This window comes from Phaseolus vulgaris, chromosome 7 (assembly GCF_051622355.1).
Source record: "Phaseolus vulgaris cultivar YP4 chromosome 7, ASM5162235v1, whole genome shotgun sequence".
Taxonomy (NCBI): domain Eukaryota; kingdom Viridiplantae; phylum Streptophyta; class Magnoliopsida; order Fabales; family Fabaceae; genus Phaseolus; species Phaseolus vulgaris.
The window spans coordinates 55250689-55273539 of record NC_143504.1 but is presented as its reverse complement, the minus strand read 5'-3'; the positions used below and the strand labels follow the sequence as shown (position 1 = coordinate 55273539).

General features: G+C 32.9%; 1 protein-coding gene across 7 annotated transcripts; it reads right to left on the bottom strand.

Moving 5' to 3' along the window:
• Window positions 1-493: 493 nt before the first annotated feature.
• Window positions 494-22605, bottom strand: MSH1 (MUTL protein homolog 1). Of its 7 annotated transcripts, none has more exons than XR_016523336.1 (22): window positions 22341-22600; window positions 20434-20578; window positions 20203-20300; window positions 19694-19769; window positions 19106-19225; window positions 18949-18996; window positions 18756-18820; window positions 17304-17389; window positions 15371-15535; window positions 14840-14949; window positions 14630-14735; window positions 14472-14547; window positions 11844-11902; window positions 9868-9935; window positions 8260-8433; window positions 5730-5936; window positions 5382-5638; window positions 5133-5276; window positions 3890-3947; window positions 3243-3415; window positions 1562-2254; window positions 494-960 (listed from the first exon to the last, which is right to left on the bottom strand). XR_016523336.1 is itself a non-coding variant. In XM_068637673.2 (22 exons), exons 1-22 carry the CDS (start codon window positions 22457-22459, stop codon window positions 751-753), a joined length of 3381 nt encoding a protein of 1126 aa, XP_068493774.1. In that variant the 5' UTR covers window positions 22460-22605; the 3' UTR covers window positions 494-750. The 7 variants fall into 7 exon arrangements, 6 of the variants coding, with proteins under 6 accessions (XP_068493774.1, XP_090161221.1, XP_090161224.1 ...); XM_068637673.2 differs by having other exon boundaries at window positions 3243-3539; window positions 22341-22605; XM_090305095.1 differs by having other exon boundaries at window positions 3243-3539; window positions 19106-19221; window positions 22341-22527.
• Window positions 22606-22851: the final 246 nt, after the last annotated feature.

Here is a 22851-nt window from a genome sequence, read left to right as displayed (position 1 = left end):
TTCTAGTCAAAATTTTAGATCTTTAGGTACTTAATTAGAAAACTATTAAAACAAAATTTTATCATTTTTTTACATAATAAACAAATTTTAAATATGAATTAAAATATTAAAATATTTCATGAGAATGTTACAATATTATACTAAAATTTGTTTGTTAATACTATTAAAAATTTAATATAAAAAAAAACACATTTTCTTTTTCTCAATGTCAAATTTTCTTAAAAAATTATAATTATATAAATATTAAAGTATAATACCAAAAAATAATCATTCAATTAAACACATAAAATTAATAGTCATGACACGCCATAAAAACTAAAATATTAAAGAGCAGGAAGATCAAATATGTTTGAGAAACAAAAAAAATTGAATAGTTAAGGTTGTGATGAAAAAGTACCCGAGAATCTAAATAAACCTGATAAATATTGATGAGTCAAACAATTAAAAAAAAACAAAAAAAAGATGTAGTAAAAGAAGAATTTTTAAAATGAAATGAAAAAAGAAAACTAAAAAGAACAATGAAAATAAGTTTTTTGTTACCTAATAGAGACAGACATATATATACAGAGAGACCATTGTGTACTTGTAAGATAATTAACAAAATACATTAATACAGCCACAGCCACTAATTCTAACAAAAATGCTGCAGACATTATGTGCACACACGTACATGCACTAAGATGATTAAAGTCATTTTGCCATATAAAAGTGGCAGAAAAATTGAATTAGATATTATCAATGTGTATGAACTTATGCATAGAGGTTGGAAGTGCCAAAATTCCTATGTTTACCATCAGCCATGTTGCTCAGTTGGAAGCCTTGACTAGAAAGCTGGTTGATGAGCAGAGATTCAAATTGGCATGCCAAGCTTTTTCCCGGAACAAGAAAATAAAGAAATGATGCTTCATCCATACCTTCTTTCAATCTATGTCTTCGAACCCGGCCCTCTAGATCATCCGTCTGTTACATTTCATTGCAGCAAAATATCAACTAATTGACATGATACCATGCAAACAAAACCAATAAATTACAAGTTTTTACTATTGTGCTAAAAGTCATCATTTATGATATTTGGATATACCATGAAGAGGATAAACACAATAAGTACTCCGATTATAGAATTTTTATAAGTTATTCTGTCTTTTCAGATGATAGTTCATGTGAGACACCCTTTTCAGAAGAGAATCAGATTCATCCAACCTAACCATATGAGGCTAATTCACACAGCCAGGTTCAGCTATGAGCTATCAATTAAATACTGCTTTTTGGCTAAGTATTCAGAACAATAGCCCAGACTACTCCATTGTAAATAGAAAGAAAGAAAAATGCTAGATAGTTAAAATTAATAATAGAAATAGATCAAAATGAGTTGGTGTTATTAGGGATCTCATCCTGTTTGTTTTCTTCAACAACCAACTTCATATATATAGCTCAATTTTGTCTATATGGTGTTAAGTTATTTTCTGGTGTTGTAGTATTGCTCAATGATAAAAGGAAGAAACAAAATAAATAAGGAAAAAAGTTCTTCAAATTATGATAGTATACTAAAGTTGGTAGTTACCTCTCCTACGTAGAGTTTCTTATCTGGCGTGAAAATCACATAGACGCTTGAAGAACCTACAACAGATGGAGGTGGCTGCTCCCTCTTACCGATTAGGAGACATTTTATCTCAGGAAGCTCCAATGCAATCTTTTTGTTTTTCCGTTCCATTATATAATCCTGGCATATCACAGTAATAGCTCTTTCAACTTCCTGGCGAAAACCTTCCATTTGATTAGCTCCTGATAAGAACCCTTTAGAATAAAGACTTGTTGTATTCAAATTATTCAAATTGTTGCAAGTAGAAAACTTCTCTTCATTTGGGAAATTTTCCTCTGCATAAACTGACTTATAAAGACATTCAGCTCTTCTTATAATAGGCTCAGGAATTCCTTCCCTAATGGCAGTTTCAAAAGCAAGACTTTCTTTACAGACTCCATCTGTCAGCTTCCATGTAGGAAGTATTTGTCCATCAATGCACGTTGTGCCCATTGCTTTGTGCACAGTGCTTTTGATGTTGAGGGGCAAAGTAAATATTCCATGCAAGTGAGTGGACACAACACCCAGACAACCAATTCTTTCTAGAGTTTCAATGATACTACCAGCAATACAAGTCCCTTTTGCAGTTTCTGTTCCTCGGCAAATTTCATCAACAAGTACAAGGCTCCTTTTGGTGGTTCCGCCAATGATGGATCTAAGTTCTGACATTTCCACCTGAAACAAATACAAAGATGGATGAGATGTTCAAGGTAATCATGAGTATTTAACTTTATGGATACTTATGTGAATTCCCCAGCTTGATAATTCCATAAAGCAACAGGCAACTAGTCTTATAATTGAATCTATGACTCAAACTTGATTGAATATGGGTTTCATACCCATTCTTGAGCTACGTTCATGACTACCAAACTAAGAGGAGATTCATACTCTATGGTTATGATCTTACAATGGTTTTATTCCTTTGATTCAAAACTTTTATTACATTGGATTTTGTGGATTGCAAGGGAGGTGCCATATAGTGGAACATCCCTCTTACAAACATTTGGGGTCCATCATTTCATATTCAGAGCAAGGTTTTAAAATTCATAGCTTATGTGAATCAATTTGGTTATAATAAGTGAAACATTTATGTCGCAATTCTGTAGTTCAATTCCATTGTTATTTTGAATTCCATTGGTACTACTGTCGCTATTCCTTTACTTCTTGGTCTTGGCATTCTGAACTTCGGCATTTGAAAACCTTTACTGACTCTTTCCGTAAGCAATGACTTTAATGACTCTAATACTATGCATGAGGATCTTTAGACTGTGACTTTGTAGCTACTGGCCATATGACAATCATATTCTTGTTTTCTAGCATACACTACTTTATCTAGTAAACAACACATTACTATTGTGTTTATGAAAGTGGTAACTAATGCGTTAATACTACACAGTAAAAAAGCATTGTAGAAAGTAAAAACCAACATCCTTGGAAGTCATAGAATAATCCATTTTCAAATGTTGGTTACTAAGTTCGTTTCGAAAGGAACTTCAGCTGTGAATATTGATGGAGTTAGTGATATTTCCATTCGGGTCATGACCTCATTCTTTTTTTCCATCCATATTTGAACACTCTCTGGTGTTGTGTTTCGGTGTAATCAAAATTATGTAATATTTTACTATGGATGAACATCAGACAAAAGCATGAGTCAATAGCAAACCTGAAAGGAACTCTTTTTATCAGCTGGACTATCATACGACTTCATATGAAGCGTGATGGAGTCAAAATAAGGAATCACGGCAGATTCTGCAGGAACCATGAGCCCACATATACCAAGTAATGCGGCAGCACAAATTGAACGAAGTAAACTTGATTTCCCACCACCATTTGGTCCTGTCAAAAGAAATAATGATTGCATATCAACATCATTACGCACAATACCTTCTGCTATGTGGAACCAATAAGGTGCTAAACCAACTATCTTCATCCCATGGATTTTGTCCGAAGATTTCACATCCTGCAATAACAATTTAACATGTAGCCATCACCTGACAAACCCAAACAAGTTATGAATAAAAAGTAACTGGCCATTAGGTGAAAGCGTAAAACACATTTATACATGTAAGTTCAGAAAAAAAAAATTGCCTTTAAGGACTGAGAGATAGTTGTAATTGTGTAACAATGACAGCCGTTTTAACTGCCTAATCAATGCAGTTATTGTAGCTGCCTAACAGCTGTAACTATCTGACCAAGATACAACCCATTTACAAGACACTATACAGAGAATAATCCATAAGTGTATTCTCTGCAAACATAAACATTATCCACAAATAAAAATAAAAGCACTATCAAGTTGTTACATACTACCTCAAACCCATTCGATTCTGCAAGTGTTGGAAAAACCCATCTCCTTCTTCTCCCTTCACTGAAAGGCATCAATGAATAAATAATTTCATCATTTTAGTAAGATAAAACATTGATAGGTTACATTTTACAAAAGCAAATTTCAAAACAGTAAATTCCTCAAGATTCTGAAAACCAGAGAATGACTATTTTCAGGTATGTTTTATATATTCAAATAAATAGATAATAGTTTCAATAAACCTCACCACTAATGCACCATTTCCATAAACAACCCAAGACTAGCAAGGATATATGTCAGATTTTATCTTAATATCGATTGGCATAAAACAAAGTTGCTCAACAGATATATAAGCTGCACTTCAAGAATTGAGATAGGCAATGTGGGACTTCCCAATACTCCTCTTCCCCATATGTCTGCCAAACCAGGTGAGCCAACCACAATATGCAATTATCAAGATAAGCTATAGTCTATGATACCATATCAGATTTCATCCTTAAACCTATTGGCATTAAAGTGAAGATGCACAACAAATATATAAGCTGTATTCCAAGAATTGAGGCATGTGGGACTTCCCAACATACACCTCCTAACAAGGCAAGTCTACCATCACAGATGGTTACTAAAAATAGTTATAGCCTCTGATACAATGAGTCGTACTCCAAGAATTGAATCAGATGATGTGGGACTTCCTAACAATATACACTATGAGATTGATAGCAAAAACTTTCATGCTACCTTCCCATTCCTAAATATTTGTTTAACTACTGCTCGTACTTGAAAAAACTGCTCTTACTTGAAAGTTTTATCATATGACAAATAAATATTTTAGTTTTTGTTGAGATATTATTCAGATTAGATATTCAGTCTTTGGTTGGACTCTTTGATTCTCACCTACTTTCCTTACATAACTTGTCTTGACCACTAAACTTTAGGAACTGATTTTGTTGTCCATCTGTATAAACATTGAACAAAATCATGTAATGCAATACACCATTTCATTATACTGTTTCAGGTTTTCCAATGACTTCAAGTCAATCATAAAACTATTGTTTGTGCCCCGGGAGACAAATGCCCATTAAATATTTTCTAATGAAACTAAATTTAATCAACAAATTGAAGACAGATAGTTGTAGCTTAAACAGATATAATAAAAACCTACTTAAAAAATCAATGCACCACAAGGAAAAATACCATTGTATTTTATCCAAAAAAATAAAGCAGAAGCAACTACAAATGTTTACAAACCTTGCATGAGCGAATAAAGCTTTGGTAATAACAAGCAACGTGGATGAAAAGACAAGAATGTTTATACTGTAATGCAATTCAGTAGCGAGTTCCCTTAAAATTTCCAAAACTCGTTCTGTTGCCTTGGCATTTGCTTCATGGTACCTAAAACAAATAAACTTCTCAACATATATAATTAAGAAAAAGAATGACAGGCGTTTGACAAAATACAATAAGAATAAGATACAAGTACATATTAAAAAAGAATACCTTGTTAATGCAGCCTCAACCTTCGGTGTAGTAAACCATTCCTCCCCTACCCTTTTACCTTTAGAATCTAAAGCATGCCTAAGCTGTTTAATTTGTTCCTCCCCAGGGCTACCAGACCACAAACTCGGCGTAAAGCGTTTGCCTCTGAACCAAACTGCCTCATGCTCACGAGCATAAGAAATTTCTCCCCTAGGACCTCCAAGTGGGGCTATAGTAGCCTTTACTCTAGAAACAACAGGAACAAAATCTTCAGTGACCTGCAATAAGATTGCGACAATATTAATGTCACATAAACAAGACTCTAAACATGCAAACATGTATGGACAAGGTTGCGTTACATAGACTTACAGCTATGTGCAAGACCTCAGCTGCTTTTTGCACTGCTGTAAACACCTCATCTATATGGACTCTTTTTATTCGACCTTTCCATTTAGACTCCGTATCTTCAAAAAATTCATAAGGAATAATAGATAAAGAGTTGATTTTCTGATCATTCCCACCATCCAGAGAGATTATTTCACTGATCTTACTAGATGCAACTTCACATCCAGAAACCTGGAAACAAAATAACTACAAATATATAAAAAATTCCAAGGAGAATAGCTACAAGTTGTACAGAAAAAATAATAATTAGGGTCTGTAAAATTAGCAGCAAATTAGCTTGTGAATATCTTTAAGAGACCAGTGCCCAAGCCTATACATTCTAATTTATATATATATATATATATATATATATATATATATATATATATATAATCGGCAAAAAGAATCACCATATAACATATTATCTACACTAGATTGGCACCCTATGTTATTTCAATCATTTGCAGCATACCCAAATAGCATGAAAATAAATAAAAGAAATACAAAAGAGATCTGCTTAAATCAAACTTTTATATCCATAATTGGTTAGCAGCTAGGAAGCTGGTGTTTTTTTAATAAAACTGAGAGCGCTAAGGTATCAATCACTATTTTGTTTGCCATCCCAATATTGGCATCACAAAAAACATCAACTATATGCAGCTCCTCAGAATATCATAAAAAGGAGAAAAACTAAAAAAAAAAAAAAGGAGTGTGGGGATCACACCTGACCTACAATAAATCTCCAAAAAAGAGTGCTAAGGTTTCTTGTGAGGAGACATGGAATGCAGATTTGACTGCTGTCTAATTTTTCTTCGATAAAATCCAGGTCAACTTCAATATGTTTAGTTCTATCATGTAGCACGGATCATGGGCTATGCTAATAGCAGATTTGTTATTACAGTAAAGTCTCATTGGTTCATCCTGCTTCATTCTCAAGTCTTCCAAGATTATCTTCAACTATAGTAGTTCACAGATCGCTTGTATCAGCTCTGAATTCTGCTTCAGCACTGGATCTTGCAACCACATTTTGTTTTTTACTTACAAGTTACAAGATTCCCACCAAGGAAAGTATAATATCTAGTAGTTGACCTTCTATCCACAATTAATCAACATTTGTATACACTTCGAGATTTATGTTCTGATTTAGTTTAAACAAAATTCCCTTGCCTAGAGATCCTTTCAGATATTGCACAATTCTTACTGCAGCTTGTAGGTGAATCTCCTTCAGCAAATCAGTAATGTATTTCTGTTGGGATGAGATATGAAAATAACCTTTTTAGAATGGACTACTTCAATCCCAAAAATATACTTCAATTTTCCCAATGTCTTGATTTCAACTTCCTTGTCTAGATGTTTGGCTTAATTAGTTGTAGCCCCTCTTCATCATGACCATCACTATAATATCCTCCACATACACTAGTAACCATATTACTCTCCCTAACTCAGTGTGTTTAACAAACCTTCCAAACCATGATCGGGGTGATAGTTTTAGTCCATGCAATGCTGTTTCAGCTTGCAAACAATATTGACAGCAGATTTCCCACCATATCCACGTAAATCTCCTCTTAATGTTCTCAATGAAGGAAGACATTTTTTACATCAAATGGTTGCAAGTTCCAACCATAATTAGCCACTAGAGATAATATGCCCTTGACTGTATTCATTTTTGCAACTAGAGCACAAGTTTCCAAGCAATCCACTCCAAAAGTTTAAGTGAATCCCTTGGCTACTAATCTTTCCTTATACCTTTTAATGGATCTGTCAACCTTCTATTTTATAGTATGTACCCATTTGCATCCTACTAGTTTTTTTCCATTTATTGAAGTACCCAATGCCCAAGTACTATTCTTTTCTACTACCTCCATTTCCAAGTTCATGCCTTATTTACCCGTGATTGGAACTTACTTTCTTTGGAAACTACTACGTTCTTTGACTTACAACAAACCACTGTCATGTGTGGCTAGTTCCTTGACACATAATCTTCAAACGCCTACATCTAATCAGCACAATAAGCTTGTCCACTAGTTCCTCAATATATATCTTCACACACCTACACCAAATCAATGTATAAAACTTTGCCATCATTAAATTTGTTAGCTCTAACAACCAATTGGATGACATGTTCACTAGGTCTCTCAAGGGGTCGTCAATTGATGACATTTTTAACAGGCTTGACTCATGATACCCATGCTTCTGTTTCACGAAGGATGTTAATGATATAATTTGATTACATTAAATATGAAAATATGATATGATTTTATTACATCAAATAGGGAAATTTTTTTAACAAATGTTTCTCATTATTAGTGATTAATAATATAGGTCCTTATTGCTATATCCCTTTCATTCAAAATCACTCACATGCATACAACTTACACAATTACAAGCACTCCTTTTTATAGAGATAAAGAATTTTCTATTTATAAGTGATCTTATAGTTGATATGTTTTGAGAAGTGAAACTATCACTCATTTTCATCTAAACAAAGTGAAAAACAAAAACTTTTGGCCCTCACCAGTGTTTCAAAGTCGATGTCTAACCCAGTTGTCGCCCATGTTGGATCAATTAAATTTTTCAATATTTCATTGAGCTCAGAGGTTTTGTACATATGCAAAATCTCATCAAGCACATTCTTTATTCTACAAAATTCCATATGGTTGACCTCCCTCCACTCAAGTAGCTTTACAAGCTGCACAAATACAGAGAACAATCAGACAAAAAAATACATATGCAGAATGGTTAAAATAATAAGTGCCTAAATTTCTAAATATAAAAGATATTGAAAATATAGTCCAGAAACTTTTTTTCCCACTTTACATATTGATTATATGTAAGAGATGTAAATAAAGATTAGGACAATAGCCGCACACTAATCTAGGACTAAAACTCGAGACTATTCTATTCTCCTCTTAATAGAAAATTAAAAAGGAAAGAACACGAGATAACCTAAAATATTGAAAATAATATTCTCATAGATGTACAAATTAGAACTAAACAGACGATTCTCTTTAGTGCTATAAATCTTAATAACCAAAACATAGTACCGAAAACCAAAATGGAAAAAAGGAATTTTTACATCATTTAATTAGAAATGAAAAATGTCAAATCAAATATCTTGTTAAATAAAAACAAAACAAGTATCAACCATCATATGAAAGAGTCTTCACAGACAACATTTTTTGTTGGAACTTGTTTTCCTTCTAAATTTCCATTAACAATATAAAGTTCAAACACACTTCTTCAATGGTGTGTTTTAGTGTCTGACACGTATCTAACACCGGTACACAAATGACACTCGTGCAACACGAATTAGATACTATATTGAAGTGCCGATTTAATGTCTTCAACATGGCTCAAACAAAGTGTTGATGAGGACAAAATGTCTAGCACAGTCTTCTGCTGAAATTTTATGGATTCAAGCTCTATTGAAGGAACTATTCATTTCTTTCTCTACTCGTATTATGTTGTGCGACAGTCAGAGTGTTGTTGCCATAGCTTGTAATCCAGTTTTTCATTTCAGAACCAAGCATATGGAAATTGATGTTTTTTGTGTTTGGGACCAAGTGTTGTCCAAACAACTTGCTAGTTATCATGTTCCTAGTTTGGATTAGTGGGTTGATGTTCTTACTAAGCCTCTTTCTCCTACTGGTTTTCAGCTTCTTAGGTGCAAACTCGATGTGTAGGATTTTGTTCTTAGAAATCCCTCACCTTGATTTTGAGGCGGGGTATTAGTATTGTATAATGCAAACATTCGGTTGACTGTTTTCAAAAGAATGTTTGGCTGTTTTTTGCTTTCTGTTGTTTCTGTTTCTGTTTCTGTTTCTGTTTGGGCCATGTATGGGTCTTGTTCTGTTTGAACTGTACATGGACTTTATTCTTAAGTCTATATATTGGCTTTCTTTCACTGTACTCAGACAGTTATGAATGAAATAATATTCAGTCTCTTTCTCTTATACTTTCTCTCTATCTTTTACATACAAATTCTATTAGTAATCATTATGAGCACCTTTAACTTTGCAATTCATCATTTGAAGGTTGCAAACATAGTACAACTAATTTTTATTATCTGTTTGACAGAAGAAAAACTACTTAACAGTATAGAGGATAAAAACAACATAATAACCTTTGCTGAAGAAACACACGTAAATTCTGGAATTGAGCACGTTAAACTGCTCATAAGTTTGCATGTTTCTGTGAAAAAAAGAGAATTAAATATGTACAAAATTAGGTCTAAAATGGCATTGTAATAATAGTAATATTTATGTGTAGTACATAATTGAGAATATTTTGCATTGCAACAGAAAGATTGAAAGTGATAGAGTAGTATAGCAAACCTTTTTTGCACAAGCATATTACTCTCTATTGTAATATAGTTAAGATATGACCAAAAGTGGGTATCAAATATCAAAGAGCAACAATTTGATTATGAGACAATCGCTCCAGTAACAAATATTAATACTGTAAGAATCATTCTCTTCTCTCATTACCTGCTTATTTTGATTGGAAGTTGCAACAATTTGATATGTAAAATGTTTTCTTGCAAGGACAACTAGAGGAAGAAGTCTACATGGAGATTCCTCTAGTATTTAGGTCTATTGAAGAGGAGAATAAAGGGTGCAGATTGAGAAAAGCATTATATGGACTCAACCAGTCACTCTATGCTTAATTTGGTAGACTCACTTAGGTTATGATCTCCTTAGGTTACCGACAAAGTCAAGGTGACCATACCCTGTTCATCGAGCATTCCTTAGAAGGGAAACTTACTCTACTCTTGGTCTATATGGATGACATGATTGTTATAGGAGATGATGAACAAGAGAAACAAATCTTGAAAGAAAAGCTTTTTGCTTAGCTCAAGATGAATGATCTAGGAAAATTAAAGCACTTCCTTGGGATAGAAGTTGCTTACTCTAAGAAAGGCATCTTTATCTCCCAAAGAAAGTATGTTTTTATCTTCTCAAAGTAACAGGTAGGATTGATTGTGTTAAATGTATTTTCAATATAGGCCCATCTCCTTGTAATATATTTGTACAATCTATATATAATATCTTCCTTGGTTGTGCTCAAACAGACAAGGATTTATCCACATGATATCCTTATGAGAAGTGATACTTTGACACTCTTCCCTCATTTCTACATTCAATTTACATCTCAAAAAATTATTATAATATTAAATATAATATTTTTTTGACAAAAGCAAATGTCAAGTGAATGTAATTATTGAATAGAGGTGTCAAAGGATATTTATTCTATATTTAGACAAATTGCAATACCAATGGAGTTCTCATATAACAAAACCATAGAATTGGGGTTGATGAAGGTAGTTCTATAGTGAATATGGGTCAATATCAAAAACTTGTGAGGAAGCTCATTTACTTAGCCCACACTAAACCTAACATACCTTATGTAGTGAGTATAATTAGTCAATTCATGCATGATCCAAAGGAGTGACAATTACAGACTGTGAACTTAATCCTTCAATATTTGAAAACAAGTCCAAGAAGGAGAATGTTGTTCAAGAGGAATGAGATGTGCAAGGTCTATTACATATAAGAGGTTCACCTTAGGATATTTCATATTTTTGGATGGAAACTTGACTTGGAGAACTAAAAAAGAAATGTAATTGTAAGGTCTAGTATAGAGGTTGAATTCTAAGCGATGGCACATGGGTTGTGATAAAGTGGAATGCAAAAAGGCCTATGACTCTATTGTGATAATAAATCAACTACTAGCATTGATCATAATTCAGTTCCACGCCCAAGTACGTAGAGATAGATCAACACTTCACTAAAGAAAAACTAGATAGTGGCCTTATCACCGTCGTTCACGTCCCATCTAGACTTGATTTAGCAGATCTAGTTACAAAGGGTCTTCCCACAAAATGATTTCATGATCTCACATGCAAGTTGGGAATGATAGATATTCGTTCATTAGCTTCAGAGGAAGTGTTGGGCGGGAGAAAACATTTTGTTGAGTTAAAAGATATTCTAAACATTACAAGTGTAGTACTTTAAGATACTATATATCTTTGAAAACATTCCTCTAGGGATAGAGTTCTCTCTCTCCAAATCCTTTTCAAGTCAAACTATTAAAAAATACCCTGAATTTTGGATGCGATCTCATAAGAAGGAGGATTCAAGAGAAGATTCCTTATATACCTGCAAAGCACAATGAAAGAAATTAGGCATCTAATCTAGATTCTAGAATTAATTGCTAGGAACTACTTTGAGCAACATTAATTATTAAAAAATAAAAGGCAAAAATGAAAAATAAACAACTTAAACTGAAAATTTTAATACAGTTGAGTCAATGAATTACACAATTAAATGGTTCAAAACTAGAATACATAAACAAAATACACAACGAGACAATATACCCACATCTTATAACAAAGCTAACTTCATCCTTGCACCAGTCCCTCTCAACATTTTTTTCATTTCTACACTTCTTTCCAGAGTCAAGGGAAACATAGAAACTTTTGGTTGCAAACTAAATGGAAAAATAAAACAAGTAAGCAAACAAACCATCTTGCAAATGCAAAATGCATCAACAAGAAAAAAGAAAATTTTAGCGGTTGTCCATAATAAAGAACTAATAACCAAAAGCATAGAGCTTGTTTTTAACTAAAACAAACAATTATGAAAAATGAGACAGTAATTTTCACCAAGTTTGAGGGACAGCAGACTAGAACAGAATTTTAACTATCGTGAATCTTTCTGGTTCTTTGGCAACAAGTCATGCATTACTATTGCAAAATTCAAAAATTATTATGGCATTTTTGGTTATTTGCAGACAAGAAAATAAAATAATATTATTCAAGTGGATTGAACTCCCCTTGAAACAGGATTGATAAAATGCAATACAGATGGAACATAATTTGACCATGGACATAAAAATGAGCGTGTGGTGCTATCTTTAGAAATTCAAAAGGCAGAATTTATGGGCTGTTTTTCAACAATTTTACATGTACTGTCAGCCGTTGAAGCAGAGCTGATGGGAGTTATACATGCCATTGAGATTACTATTCAAAAAGGGTGGAGAGCTCTTTGGATTGAGACAGATGTTTTGCTTAATATGAAATCTTATTATGATAGTTCTTTGGTACCTCGGAAGTTATGTGTTGAGACCTAGATGGTCTGCACCCCACTAGACGATCTATCAATAGACTTGCAAGTGTTCAAGTTTTGATGATAACAAAACCTATAAGTATTTTATATCCTTATGATCATGCTAACATTTGTTTCACACAAACACAGTTACAAGATCATAGTAGACTATACAGTCTCTCTTTGTTGCAGTTTATATTATGTAGTATTAATACTTGTTTTAATCTGTTTATTCATTGACTGTTCAATTGAATAAGCCGAAATCAAAACATATATTTTCTAGTATCAATCAAGCAAACAAAGTAATCTTCAAACGGCTAGATTATCCATCTGAGGAAACAACTCAATGTGAAAACAGTCATAATGAAAATGTTTTTGGAAAGAAATTAAACAAATATCTTGATTCCTTTCTTCATATACAATGCTTGCGCGATTATCTGTGTTTACAAGATTATCTGAAGAAAAGCTTTTAAGGACAGATCAAGACCTTCCATATTAAGAGTCTACCTTAAAAGAGCTTTATAGAAGATAAAGCCTTCCTGATCAAATCTTCTACGGTCTCATCTAAAGAAGTTATATAAAAGATCAAGGATGAAGAACAAAAAAAAATACCAATACTCGAAGATATACACGAGAGAAATAGTTGCATGGAGTCTTATAGTTCTATTAGCAATTGAGCATCTGTCTTTGGGTTGAGTGAAAACCATTGTAAATTCCTTCACTGTGTGAATATATATATCGTTATGAGCTTTACTGGTGCTCTCTCTAAGAGTGTTTTCCTTGTTCCTTTCTCAGTCGTAGGAGAGATTGAGAAGGATAACCCGAAGAGGTGGTGTACTCTTAACTTGGAGAGGTTGGTGTACTCAGTGTAATCAAGGTCAAGGTGTCTTGATTAGTGGAATTTGTCAAGAAGTTGGCTTAAGGTGGACCAAGATAAATTCTTGTGTGTTTTTCTCTCCTACTCTTGCTAGTTGTTTTGTTTTGCTTGCATGCTTTATCTTGATTTGATAGACAATCTGCTAGAAATTTGTCATATCTATTATGAAAAGATTCCAAGGCTCTATTCAACCCCCACCCCTTCAAGAGCAAGTTATTCCTACAATATGTAATACATGGCTAAATATTTTAAGTCCATAAAAAATAAACATTTCAGATTTTCTCATATTTCCAGGGAGGAAAATAGGTGCGATGATGGTTTAGCAGCTTATGATTTGAGATCATCTGTTTTTTCTTGGTGGGATAGTGTACCTACTTTTATTGTTTCTAACTTTGGTTGAGATAGGTATGGTCTTCCACACTTTTGTTTCTCTTGCTGGTTTTGGTTTTGCTCCCCATTTTTGCATTCCATTCCCTTTAATAAATTATTCTAAGAAAGTTGCATGTGATTGATACAAGTTGTAGAGCTAACTTAGTTGTGGGTTAGCAACTTGTACACTGATGTTATAGCCTTCTTTCCTTTGATTTAAAAAATAAATAAAGAAAAGGATAGAACTAGTTTTTTTATAAAATGAAAAGGGTAAATAAGTTATAAATATGAAATGTTGAAAGGAAAGTGGGTCAAAATCGTCAACTAACTTTAAGCAAAATACAAGCAAAAAGAAAAAAAGAATCTGTTACTTACAGAACCGGTAATCCATTGCAACTTGGTGAAAGTAAGACCTTTAACAAAGAAGGTATTCCTTCCGTATGAATGGCACCTATAAATGCAAGAGGCACTGATTTAGGAAAAAGAAAATAACATGTGGACAATTGACCATCCATCATTATTAATATACAAACCAATTTGAGTAGATGTTCCAAGGGTTAAAGGTCGAGCCCTATGTCTCGAAGATACGGTTGTGTTTCGAAAAGTAACCTCATCATCAAGACCATAAAGCTCCTTTACCTATGTTTAGAAGGGAAAAACAAATGTAATATTAAATGACTCATTTGTGTACAATTCATTTAAAAAAATAAAATGCAAAAATTATATATCATTTGTTTAAATACCTTGACCAAGAGATCAGAGAGAGGGCTGCCATCAAACCATTCAAAATGTCTAGAACTACATTCTCCCCATAAGAGACCCCCCTCACCGAATTCTCCCCATTTGCTGGTGCCTAGTTAAACAGTATGCATAACAAAGATGTGGAAAACAAAAAATATCTATATCTTATCTACTATCAAAGTTACTCAGAAAAGTGGAGATCTCCAATCAATACTTGGGTTAAATGTAACACTGGTAGACACCTCTAATTAATATCTAAATGATCTCTATATACTCTTTCACATAAACACCATTTTCTGATAAGAACATGATAATAATGGTCACAATTTTATTTTTATTTATATACATCAAATAAATATTAGAACAAACAGGGAGAAAATATAGAATCCACCTAAAAAAAATCTTGTTACAACAAGGAACGTCAAATCTAACATGTGATCTTTGACATGTCCTTCATATAAAGTCACCCGGTAAACCAAAATCTGGCTCAATATTTTCATAAAATGAAAAGTGCAGAATGAGAAAGTACAAACCACAAGAATCCTGCGTCAAAGATGTATGCAAGAATAAGTGATGATATTGACAAGTACGAAGCTTTGTCACAATTGCTTCCTCTGTCAAGCAATCTTCATAAGAGTATGTTTTCATAGTCTCTAGCACCATGTTAATGCAATAGCCCCTCGCAGAATGAGATATTCCTACAACAAAAAGACATCTTTCAAACTTATCATTTCAATGTTATTATAATTATAAAAGTAAGGAGCGGATCCTATATAACAAAGAATATCTAGATTATATGTATAGCAACGTTTATGTATATCTAGTTTGATACAGACCAACACAGAAAATAAGAGAAAGGAGGTAAACGTGGTATATTATTGATACTGAAAAAGGGAAAATACAGTAGGAGGCTACTGTCCAGAGCTATGCTCCTATAGAGAATTAGCATTCTCCATTCTGCAAAACTGCAATATTCTTTCTCCCTCCCCATTCTCATGCTAGGCTGTGCCTATAAGGATACACGCCTCACACACCCACAAATCCCGTAACTAACTATCACCCAACCTTTTCTTTCTCTCTCTCTCTCTGCCACCTCATCATGCTCTGTTAGCCTTTTCAATTCTGTTTCTCCTAGTGTACACACGCCATATTCTAGGCCTATGTAAACCTGGATCAACTTGAACATTCTTTTGGGCCCATGAATCATTTTGGGTTCTATCAGTTTTCCAATATCATATGTTTATCATTAGAATATATCAAATCTCCTCTATCTATAGTATTGATTCCGTTTTCTTTAGTTGCAACCTCAAGTATAGTCGTTTAGTCTCACATCAACTACCAAAATAGCTAAAATAAAGTATAAAAATGGATGCATACCTCACCTTACAAGCTGACTTTTTTGGAATTGAGTTAAGCCTTAATCACTTTTTCTGACATTGGTTCCCACCACGTTTGCAATGGCATGTTCAAATGAGAATCCTTCTAAATTGCAACATGGGCATGGCATGTAACTGTAGTTCTACTTTAAAAATGTTTCTTTAGTTCAGCAACCTAAAGTATGATTTAAACAAAGGTTTCAGAAAGAAACCGTCCTCGCCGATTTTCTAAAAACAATAGAACTTATCTAAGACAGACCTAACAGGAGAAATTACTCCTAAAACTACAGTTGCAAACAATCAGGATATAAATAGTTTATTACAATCATTTCACATTCTATACAGTTAATCACCTTAAATGCTAATTCCTATAACCAAGAATCTCCCAACAATCCTATGGCATCAATTCGGTAGGTAGGTATTAAATTCCTAGCTTGCCAACTAATAATTTAAACACGAGTCCTGACAAGGAAATGGTGAGTACATAAACTTCCTACTATCGTGTTTGAAATTTGAAAAGAGATTTGAACTAGATCAAATCAATCTGAGAATTATGGCCAAGAGAATTCAGATATATATTTTAAAGTATAGACTAATCCTAATAATTTCTTACCAACAATAGAGTTATGTGATATACAAAATATCAGGATATGATTAGTTTATTACAATCATTTCACATTCTATACAGTTAATCACATTAAATGCTAATTGCTATAACCAAGAATCTCCCAACATTCCTTTGGCATCAATCCAGTAGGTGGAACTAATTCCTAGCTTGCCAACTAACAATTTAAACATGAGTCCTGATAAGGAAACTGTGAGTATATAAACTTCCTACTCTCGTATTTGAAATTTGAAAAGCGAATTGAACTGAATCAAATCAATATCAATCTAAGAATTAGAGCACAAGAGAATTTAGATATATATTATAAAGTCTTGACTAATCTTAATAATTTCTTACCAACAATAAAGTTATGTTATATACAAATATCTGTCCTAAGAAATAAGTTGTACAAGAAGAATGATAACTTTAAAATAAATGGTCACCAATATTCTACTTAGTACAAATAGGTAAGAAAAACATCAATACCTATTACAGGCATTGGCTCAGGAAAGTTAAGATCATGATCAACTGCAGCAAGTCCATATACATAGGGATTTCCAGGATGAGCATGCCTAGAAGTTAAAACATGAATCAGTAACATGACATGACACTAAAAATACAAAATTAATTTGAGATAAGAATTTAATGGAAAAGAAGAAATATAATTCCATGATCTTTGTAACCTATAAATACTATGTAAATGGTAAATTTGGTTATCAGGAAATACACTCATACTTTTATGCACCAGCATGCCAACAGGAACTGTTTCAACTAAAAGAACCAAAACACAGCCAATAAAATAAAAGTCTGAAATCATTAAAATTTCCAGGTGATCATTTCAAGAAAAGAGAACTTTTACTTTGGCTAAATCTATAGCTGACATGGGATCTCAGCCTAGTTGTCATCCCTAGGATTGGATATATAGAGCATGAGATGATAGGACAAGTTTGTTTGTTTTGCATTGCATTAGGAAAACCATGAGGCCATGTATGATAGATTTTATTTAATATTGCACTGGGAAAGCCATAAGATCAGATAGAAGAATGCATGTAGGAAAGTGGCAGGGTCAAGTAGTTGTTAGACAGTTGAGGGTGACCAGTGGAGCAAGTAGTATGTTGACCTGGCAAGTGAAAACATGTGAATCAGCCTTATAAGAGTCCAAATAATCATGGGTAAGCTTGGAGGAGAGAGCAACTGTTAGAAGAAAACATTCTGAGAGTTTTTTATAGAAGAGCATGAGCTCTGGAATAGTTTCTGTGTATTATATTCAGGAATAAAAGATTTAGATATATAGGCAAGACTGTCACAATTAGATAATACATGCAGAAAGAAAATAAAATAAAAAAGGATAAAATCAAATCAAAGAGATTTTGTTTTTTACCCCAAAAAAATCAAATCAGAATTATCTGATTCGGTCCCAAATTATTTCAAATAAGATCAAATCAGAATAATCTGATTAATTATTCAATCTTCTAGAAAATAAAATCCAGTTGTCTATTAATTCCTAACATAAACATACACCTGCCAACAGTAAAAACAGTTGAACCAGAGAGTTTCCTTTGTGTGGATCATGTTTTTATGTGCCAACTTTCAGCATTGGGTCAAGTTTCACTTTTTTTTCTTCATTTTGGGCTTCTATAAACTTACGCCCCTAACCCCTGTAGTAAATAGAGGTTTCTGAGATCAAAATATGCAGGAGACAAGTGAAACAACTAGGCCAAATGCCCAATCAGAGTAAACCTAAAGAGCTGATCTTGCTGGTTGAAATAGGAGAACATGATTATCAATCAAGCATGTCCTAGAAGTCAGCCAATATGTTACTATCATAATTAGCAAAATGAAAGTTTATGTTCCTCACAAATAACCACAGAAAACTGTATCAATTGACCACACCAATCCACAGAGAAACCACTGGCATAGAGAGAATATTGTACTAACCCAGATATAAAGCGGCGTTTCCTGGATCGAGCTTGAGTTGGGCCCTGAACTTCCTCAATGATGCACTGCGCAGACCAAAATTAATTAGCAACAAGTATTCATAAACTAGTAAGATGGAAAGTAAATTACAGAATAATGAAAAATTTTAAAAGGTGAAAAACTTATAGAAACACTATTTAATTGTTGCACTCACCACTGAATAACCATTTTGGGTCAGATCATCTAAAGTCTGTCGAAGATTCTATGACAAATAAAAGAAGAAAGCCATTGTTAAATATATAAGAAATTCAGCAAAAAATATCATATATATTTAAATTCCATGAGAAAATAACATAGTAAAATGTCAATACCACAACAGGACAACCAGCCCTTGGAACACTATCTGATTGGAGACCACCACAGGGATTTAAACCAGCATATTCAACTAGAACACAAGCATCTATTCCCCATGCTTCATAGAATTCCCCTACCTTAACAGTAATTTGAAAAAATATGAATTAATACATGGTAAAAACAGAATATTTACTTCATGGAGGAAAGAAATTGAATGCTACAGAACCAACAAATGAGAAAACAAGAATTTTATTAAGAATTGGGAAGGGAAAATATATTTTTAGTCCTTGTACTTTCAGTGAAACTTGGACAAGGTCTTTATACTTTCATATCAATAAACTCAGTCCTCAAACTTTAAAAACATGTCAATTTAAACCCTCCGTTCTTATAATTTATAATGTTTTCTAAAATTAAGAGGTCACTAGATGCATATAAATTTGAGGATTAAATCCATCAACACAAAGGTACATAGATGACACCATGTTTAACCAAAAGTATAGGCACTAAAAACACATTATTCCCAATAAATAATCATGCTTCCTTCAAACCAAATTCATAAGAGCACCAATGCTAAACTCTCAAGAAATGGCATAACTATTACTTACTCTGCAGAGTAATACTTGACGTGGAAATTTTGACTTGAACTGCAACATTTCCCAGTTGAGTGTTCCTTCCTTCACACTACACATGGAGATTGATTCTTCCATCAACTTTCTCATAATAACACCATTCCAAACAGGATAATAAGGGAGTTCAAGTATGTATAAGTTCATGGAACAATAGCCCATGTAAATGGCTAAGAATAAAGGATTATCAATTATAAATAGTCATATATTGCATTCTTGATGACATTCGTCCATTAGTTGTGAACTTAAATCTGAACAACATAATGACATTGCAACTTATGTACAGCGAAATAAATACTTTTTATTTAGAACAGAAGTGCAGAATAACACCCTCACGATCCCAACCATAATCTCGATTTTGAATACCTTGTTTGTGGACAAATGTTTAAAAAAAAAAACCACAATTGATGTTTTCATATTATTTTGGTTACAAAAAACTAAAAGAAATGCATAAAGTAATAATTTCAATTTCATTAGTGCTCGCTCACCTTCCATTTTTCAATTTGGAATCCAGACCAAGCAAATTAGAAAATTCAAGCCTTTGAATTAGCTGGACAGTCGAAAACTTTTTGCACATTTGCAACCTCTGCCATAATTTGAAAAGGAAACAAAAGTCAAAATGAAGTTTTATTGTAAATATGACTTAATAAACAAACCAACAAAATTCAGGAATAGTTCTTTTTGCTTTTAACTAGATACAAAAAAGTAGATGGACCTACCTCCTTCCACCACGATATGTGAGGAAGATCTTTGTCATCTAAAACATTATTTGGTACTTTTGGCTTCTTGGTGGTCCTACTACTTCCCCTTGAAACCCTGTTATTATCCATATAAGTTGATACATTCTTGACACGTCCATTTATTCTGTTCATCAAGAAGTTTCACATTTTATATGTCATACCACAAAAGAACAGATATTTACATAATTAGGATTTCACCATGTCAAGCAAATATTAAGTCGACTTCTATGTTGATGGTGCAAGTTTTCTCCAATCAACATTTTGGTGTGTTAAGAATTGTTGGAAGAATATGTTATATCAACTTAAGAGAATGAGAGTTCATGTGTCTCACACATATAGGGAGAGAGGGAAACTATTGTGTTGATAAACTTGATTCTTTTAGGGTTACACATAGATGTACTAGGTGGTGGGATCTTATTCCTGTTTTTAAGTTTGACTCTAGGAATAGATGGAATCTACCTAATTATAGGTTTGTTTCTTGAGTGGGTTTTGGTATAGTCTCACACTTGATGATTTCTATTTTTGTTATTTTTTTTAATACATGGATATGCTGCAAATGATTGATAGAACATGAGTGCCAACCTAGCTAGGATTGCAAATTATATAGTGATTTTTTTCATAGCCTTATAAAAAACTTAGAGCATTTCTTATCTGAATTACTCACATTCAAACTATTTAAATACGCATGACAGTAATATCTTAACTTCATAATCATGATTTTTCATATTGAATGAGTTACCTAAGTTTCTAAACAGATTTAATAATACAATTGATTACATTTTGAACAATAACAGATCAAGCAAGCAAGATGTAGCTAGAATGAACTCAAGGTCCAAAACAACTATTACCATCAATAACTCTTGATGACACACCAGATGTTGTTCAAACACCAAAATTTCAGGCAAGATCTTTATGATTCTTACAGTGTCTCTAAACTAGAATTTAGTAAAAGACTTAATTAGAAATAAAAATAATAATGGGTTAGTTTATTTTTAAAAAGGTGTACTTTTTAATAAAATAAGCACATTTCTACTTTTAGTTATGTCTTCGTCTAACATGTTTATTTAAAAAGTAAGCACTTTTCTACATTTTTAAGAAGGGGTCAGTTTGTTTGTACTTATTTTTGAAAAACAAATGCTTATTTAACAAAATAAATAGCTTTCTGCTTTTGTCAAGCGTTTGTCTGATCTGCTTATTTTTAAAAATACGCAGTTTTGTGCTTATTTCAGTAAGCAGATTCTATTTGCTTCTTAAATTAGTAAATATTTTAAAAATTGCTTTTTTCAAAGATACTTATTTCAAGTTTAAACAAACTGGCCACATCTACTTCTTAAGTGGGTTCTCTTTTTCAAATTGCTTATTTCAAAAACACTTATTTTAACCTTAACCAAACTAGTCCAATATTTCATTGAAAACTTATAACATTTATCACATTAGAATCTTTCTTTTAAGGCTAAAACTACAATCATTTTCATACAGAGAGCAAGGAAGTATAAAAGTAAATTTTCAACCAAAAAGGTTTCTGCAGGAACTAAATACTATAGATTTTTTTGCAGTCATGCGATGTATCACCGGTTTTATTTCATGAATGATAAATCTTTACAGAAGAATCCACTGATCACTTCTAATAGAGTCTTCCCACACCCAATCACACTTCCATCTAAACACAATGCCAAAACGAGTTCCCACCACACACACACATTGTTAAATACGTATTGATAAAAGAATAAAGAATACAGTGTTAAGGTGAGTTCATAAACATATAATATGTATTCATACACGTTCCGAATCACATATTAGTAAATAATACAATGTTTTGACAGATAAAGTGAATATTCGCCAAATAATATGAAACGAAAAACACAAAAAGAAAAGAGAAAGATTACCGAAGGAAGCGAGAGGGAAGGGATGAAATGAAGAAGGGAAATAGCGAATGAGAGAAGTGCGAGAGAGAGCGGCAACGAGGCAGGAAAACGGCGACGTTTCTGGTAACTGCCCTGTACATTGTTGTGAAGGGTAGAGAGAGAGTGGAAGCAGAGTGAGTTCCCGCCACAGACACGAAGGGAAGGGTTTTAACAAGAATGAAAGAGGGAAACCGAAACGATATTTAGAACACGACCGTACCGTGTCTCAAGAAGTGTCTTCCTTTTCTCCTGTCGTGTTGATTTTTCTTTTTAAATTATGGCTATTTAAAATAATTTATTATTTAAATAAATCTTAGTGGACACAAATTTTGTTAAGTTTTACTTACCTTCGTAGTCGAGCTACTAACGTGTAGAAATGAAGGGGTTGTGTATGAGTGAAAGGGAATAAATTGATTGAAAATTATTTCAAAAACAAGAATTCCTTTAACAAAAAAATTTCAATTACTTAAAAGAGCTACAAAATTTCTTCAAT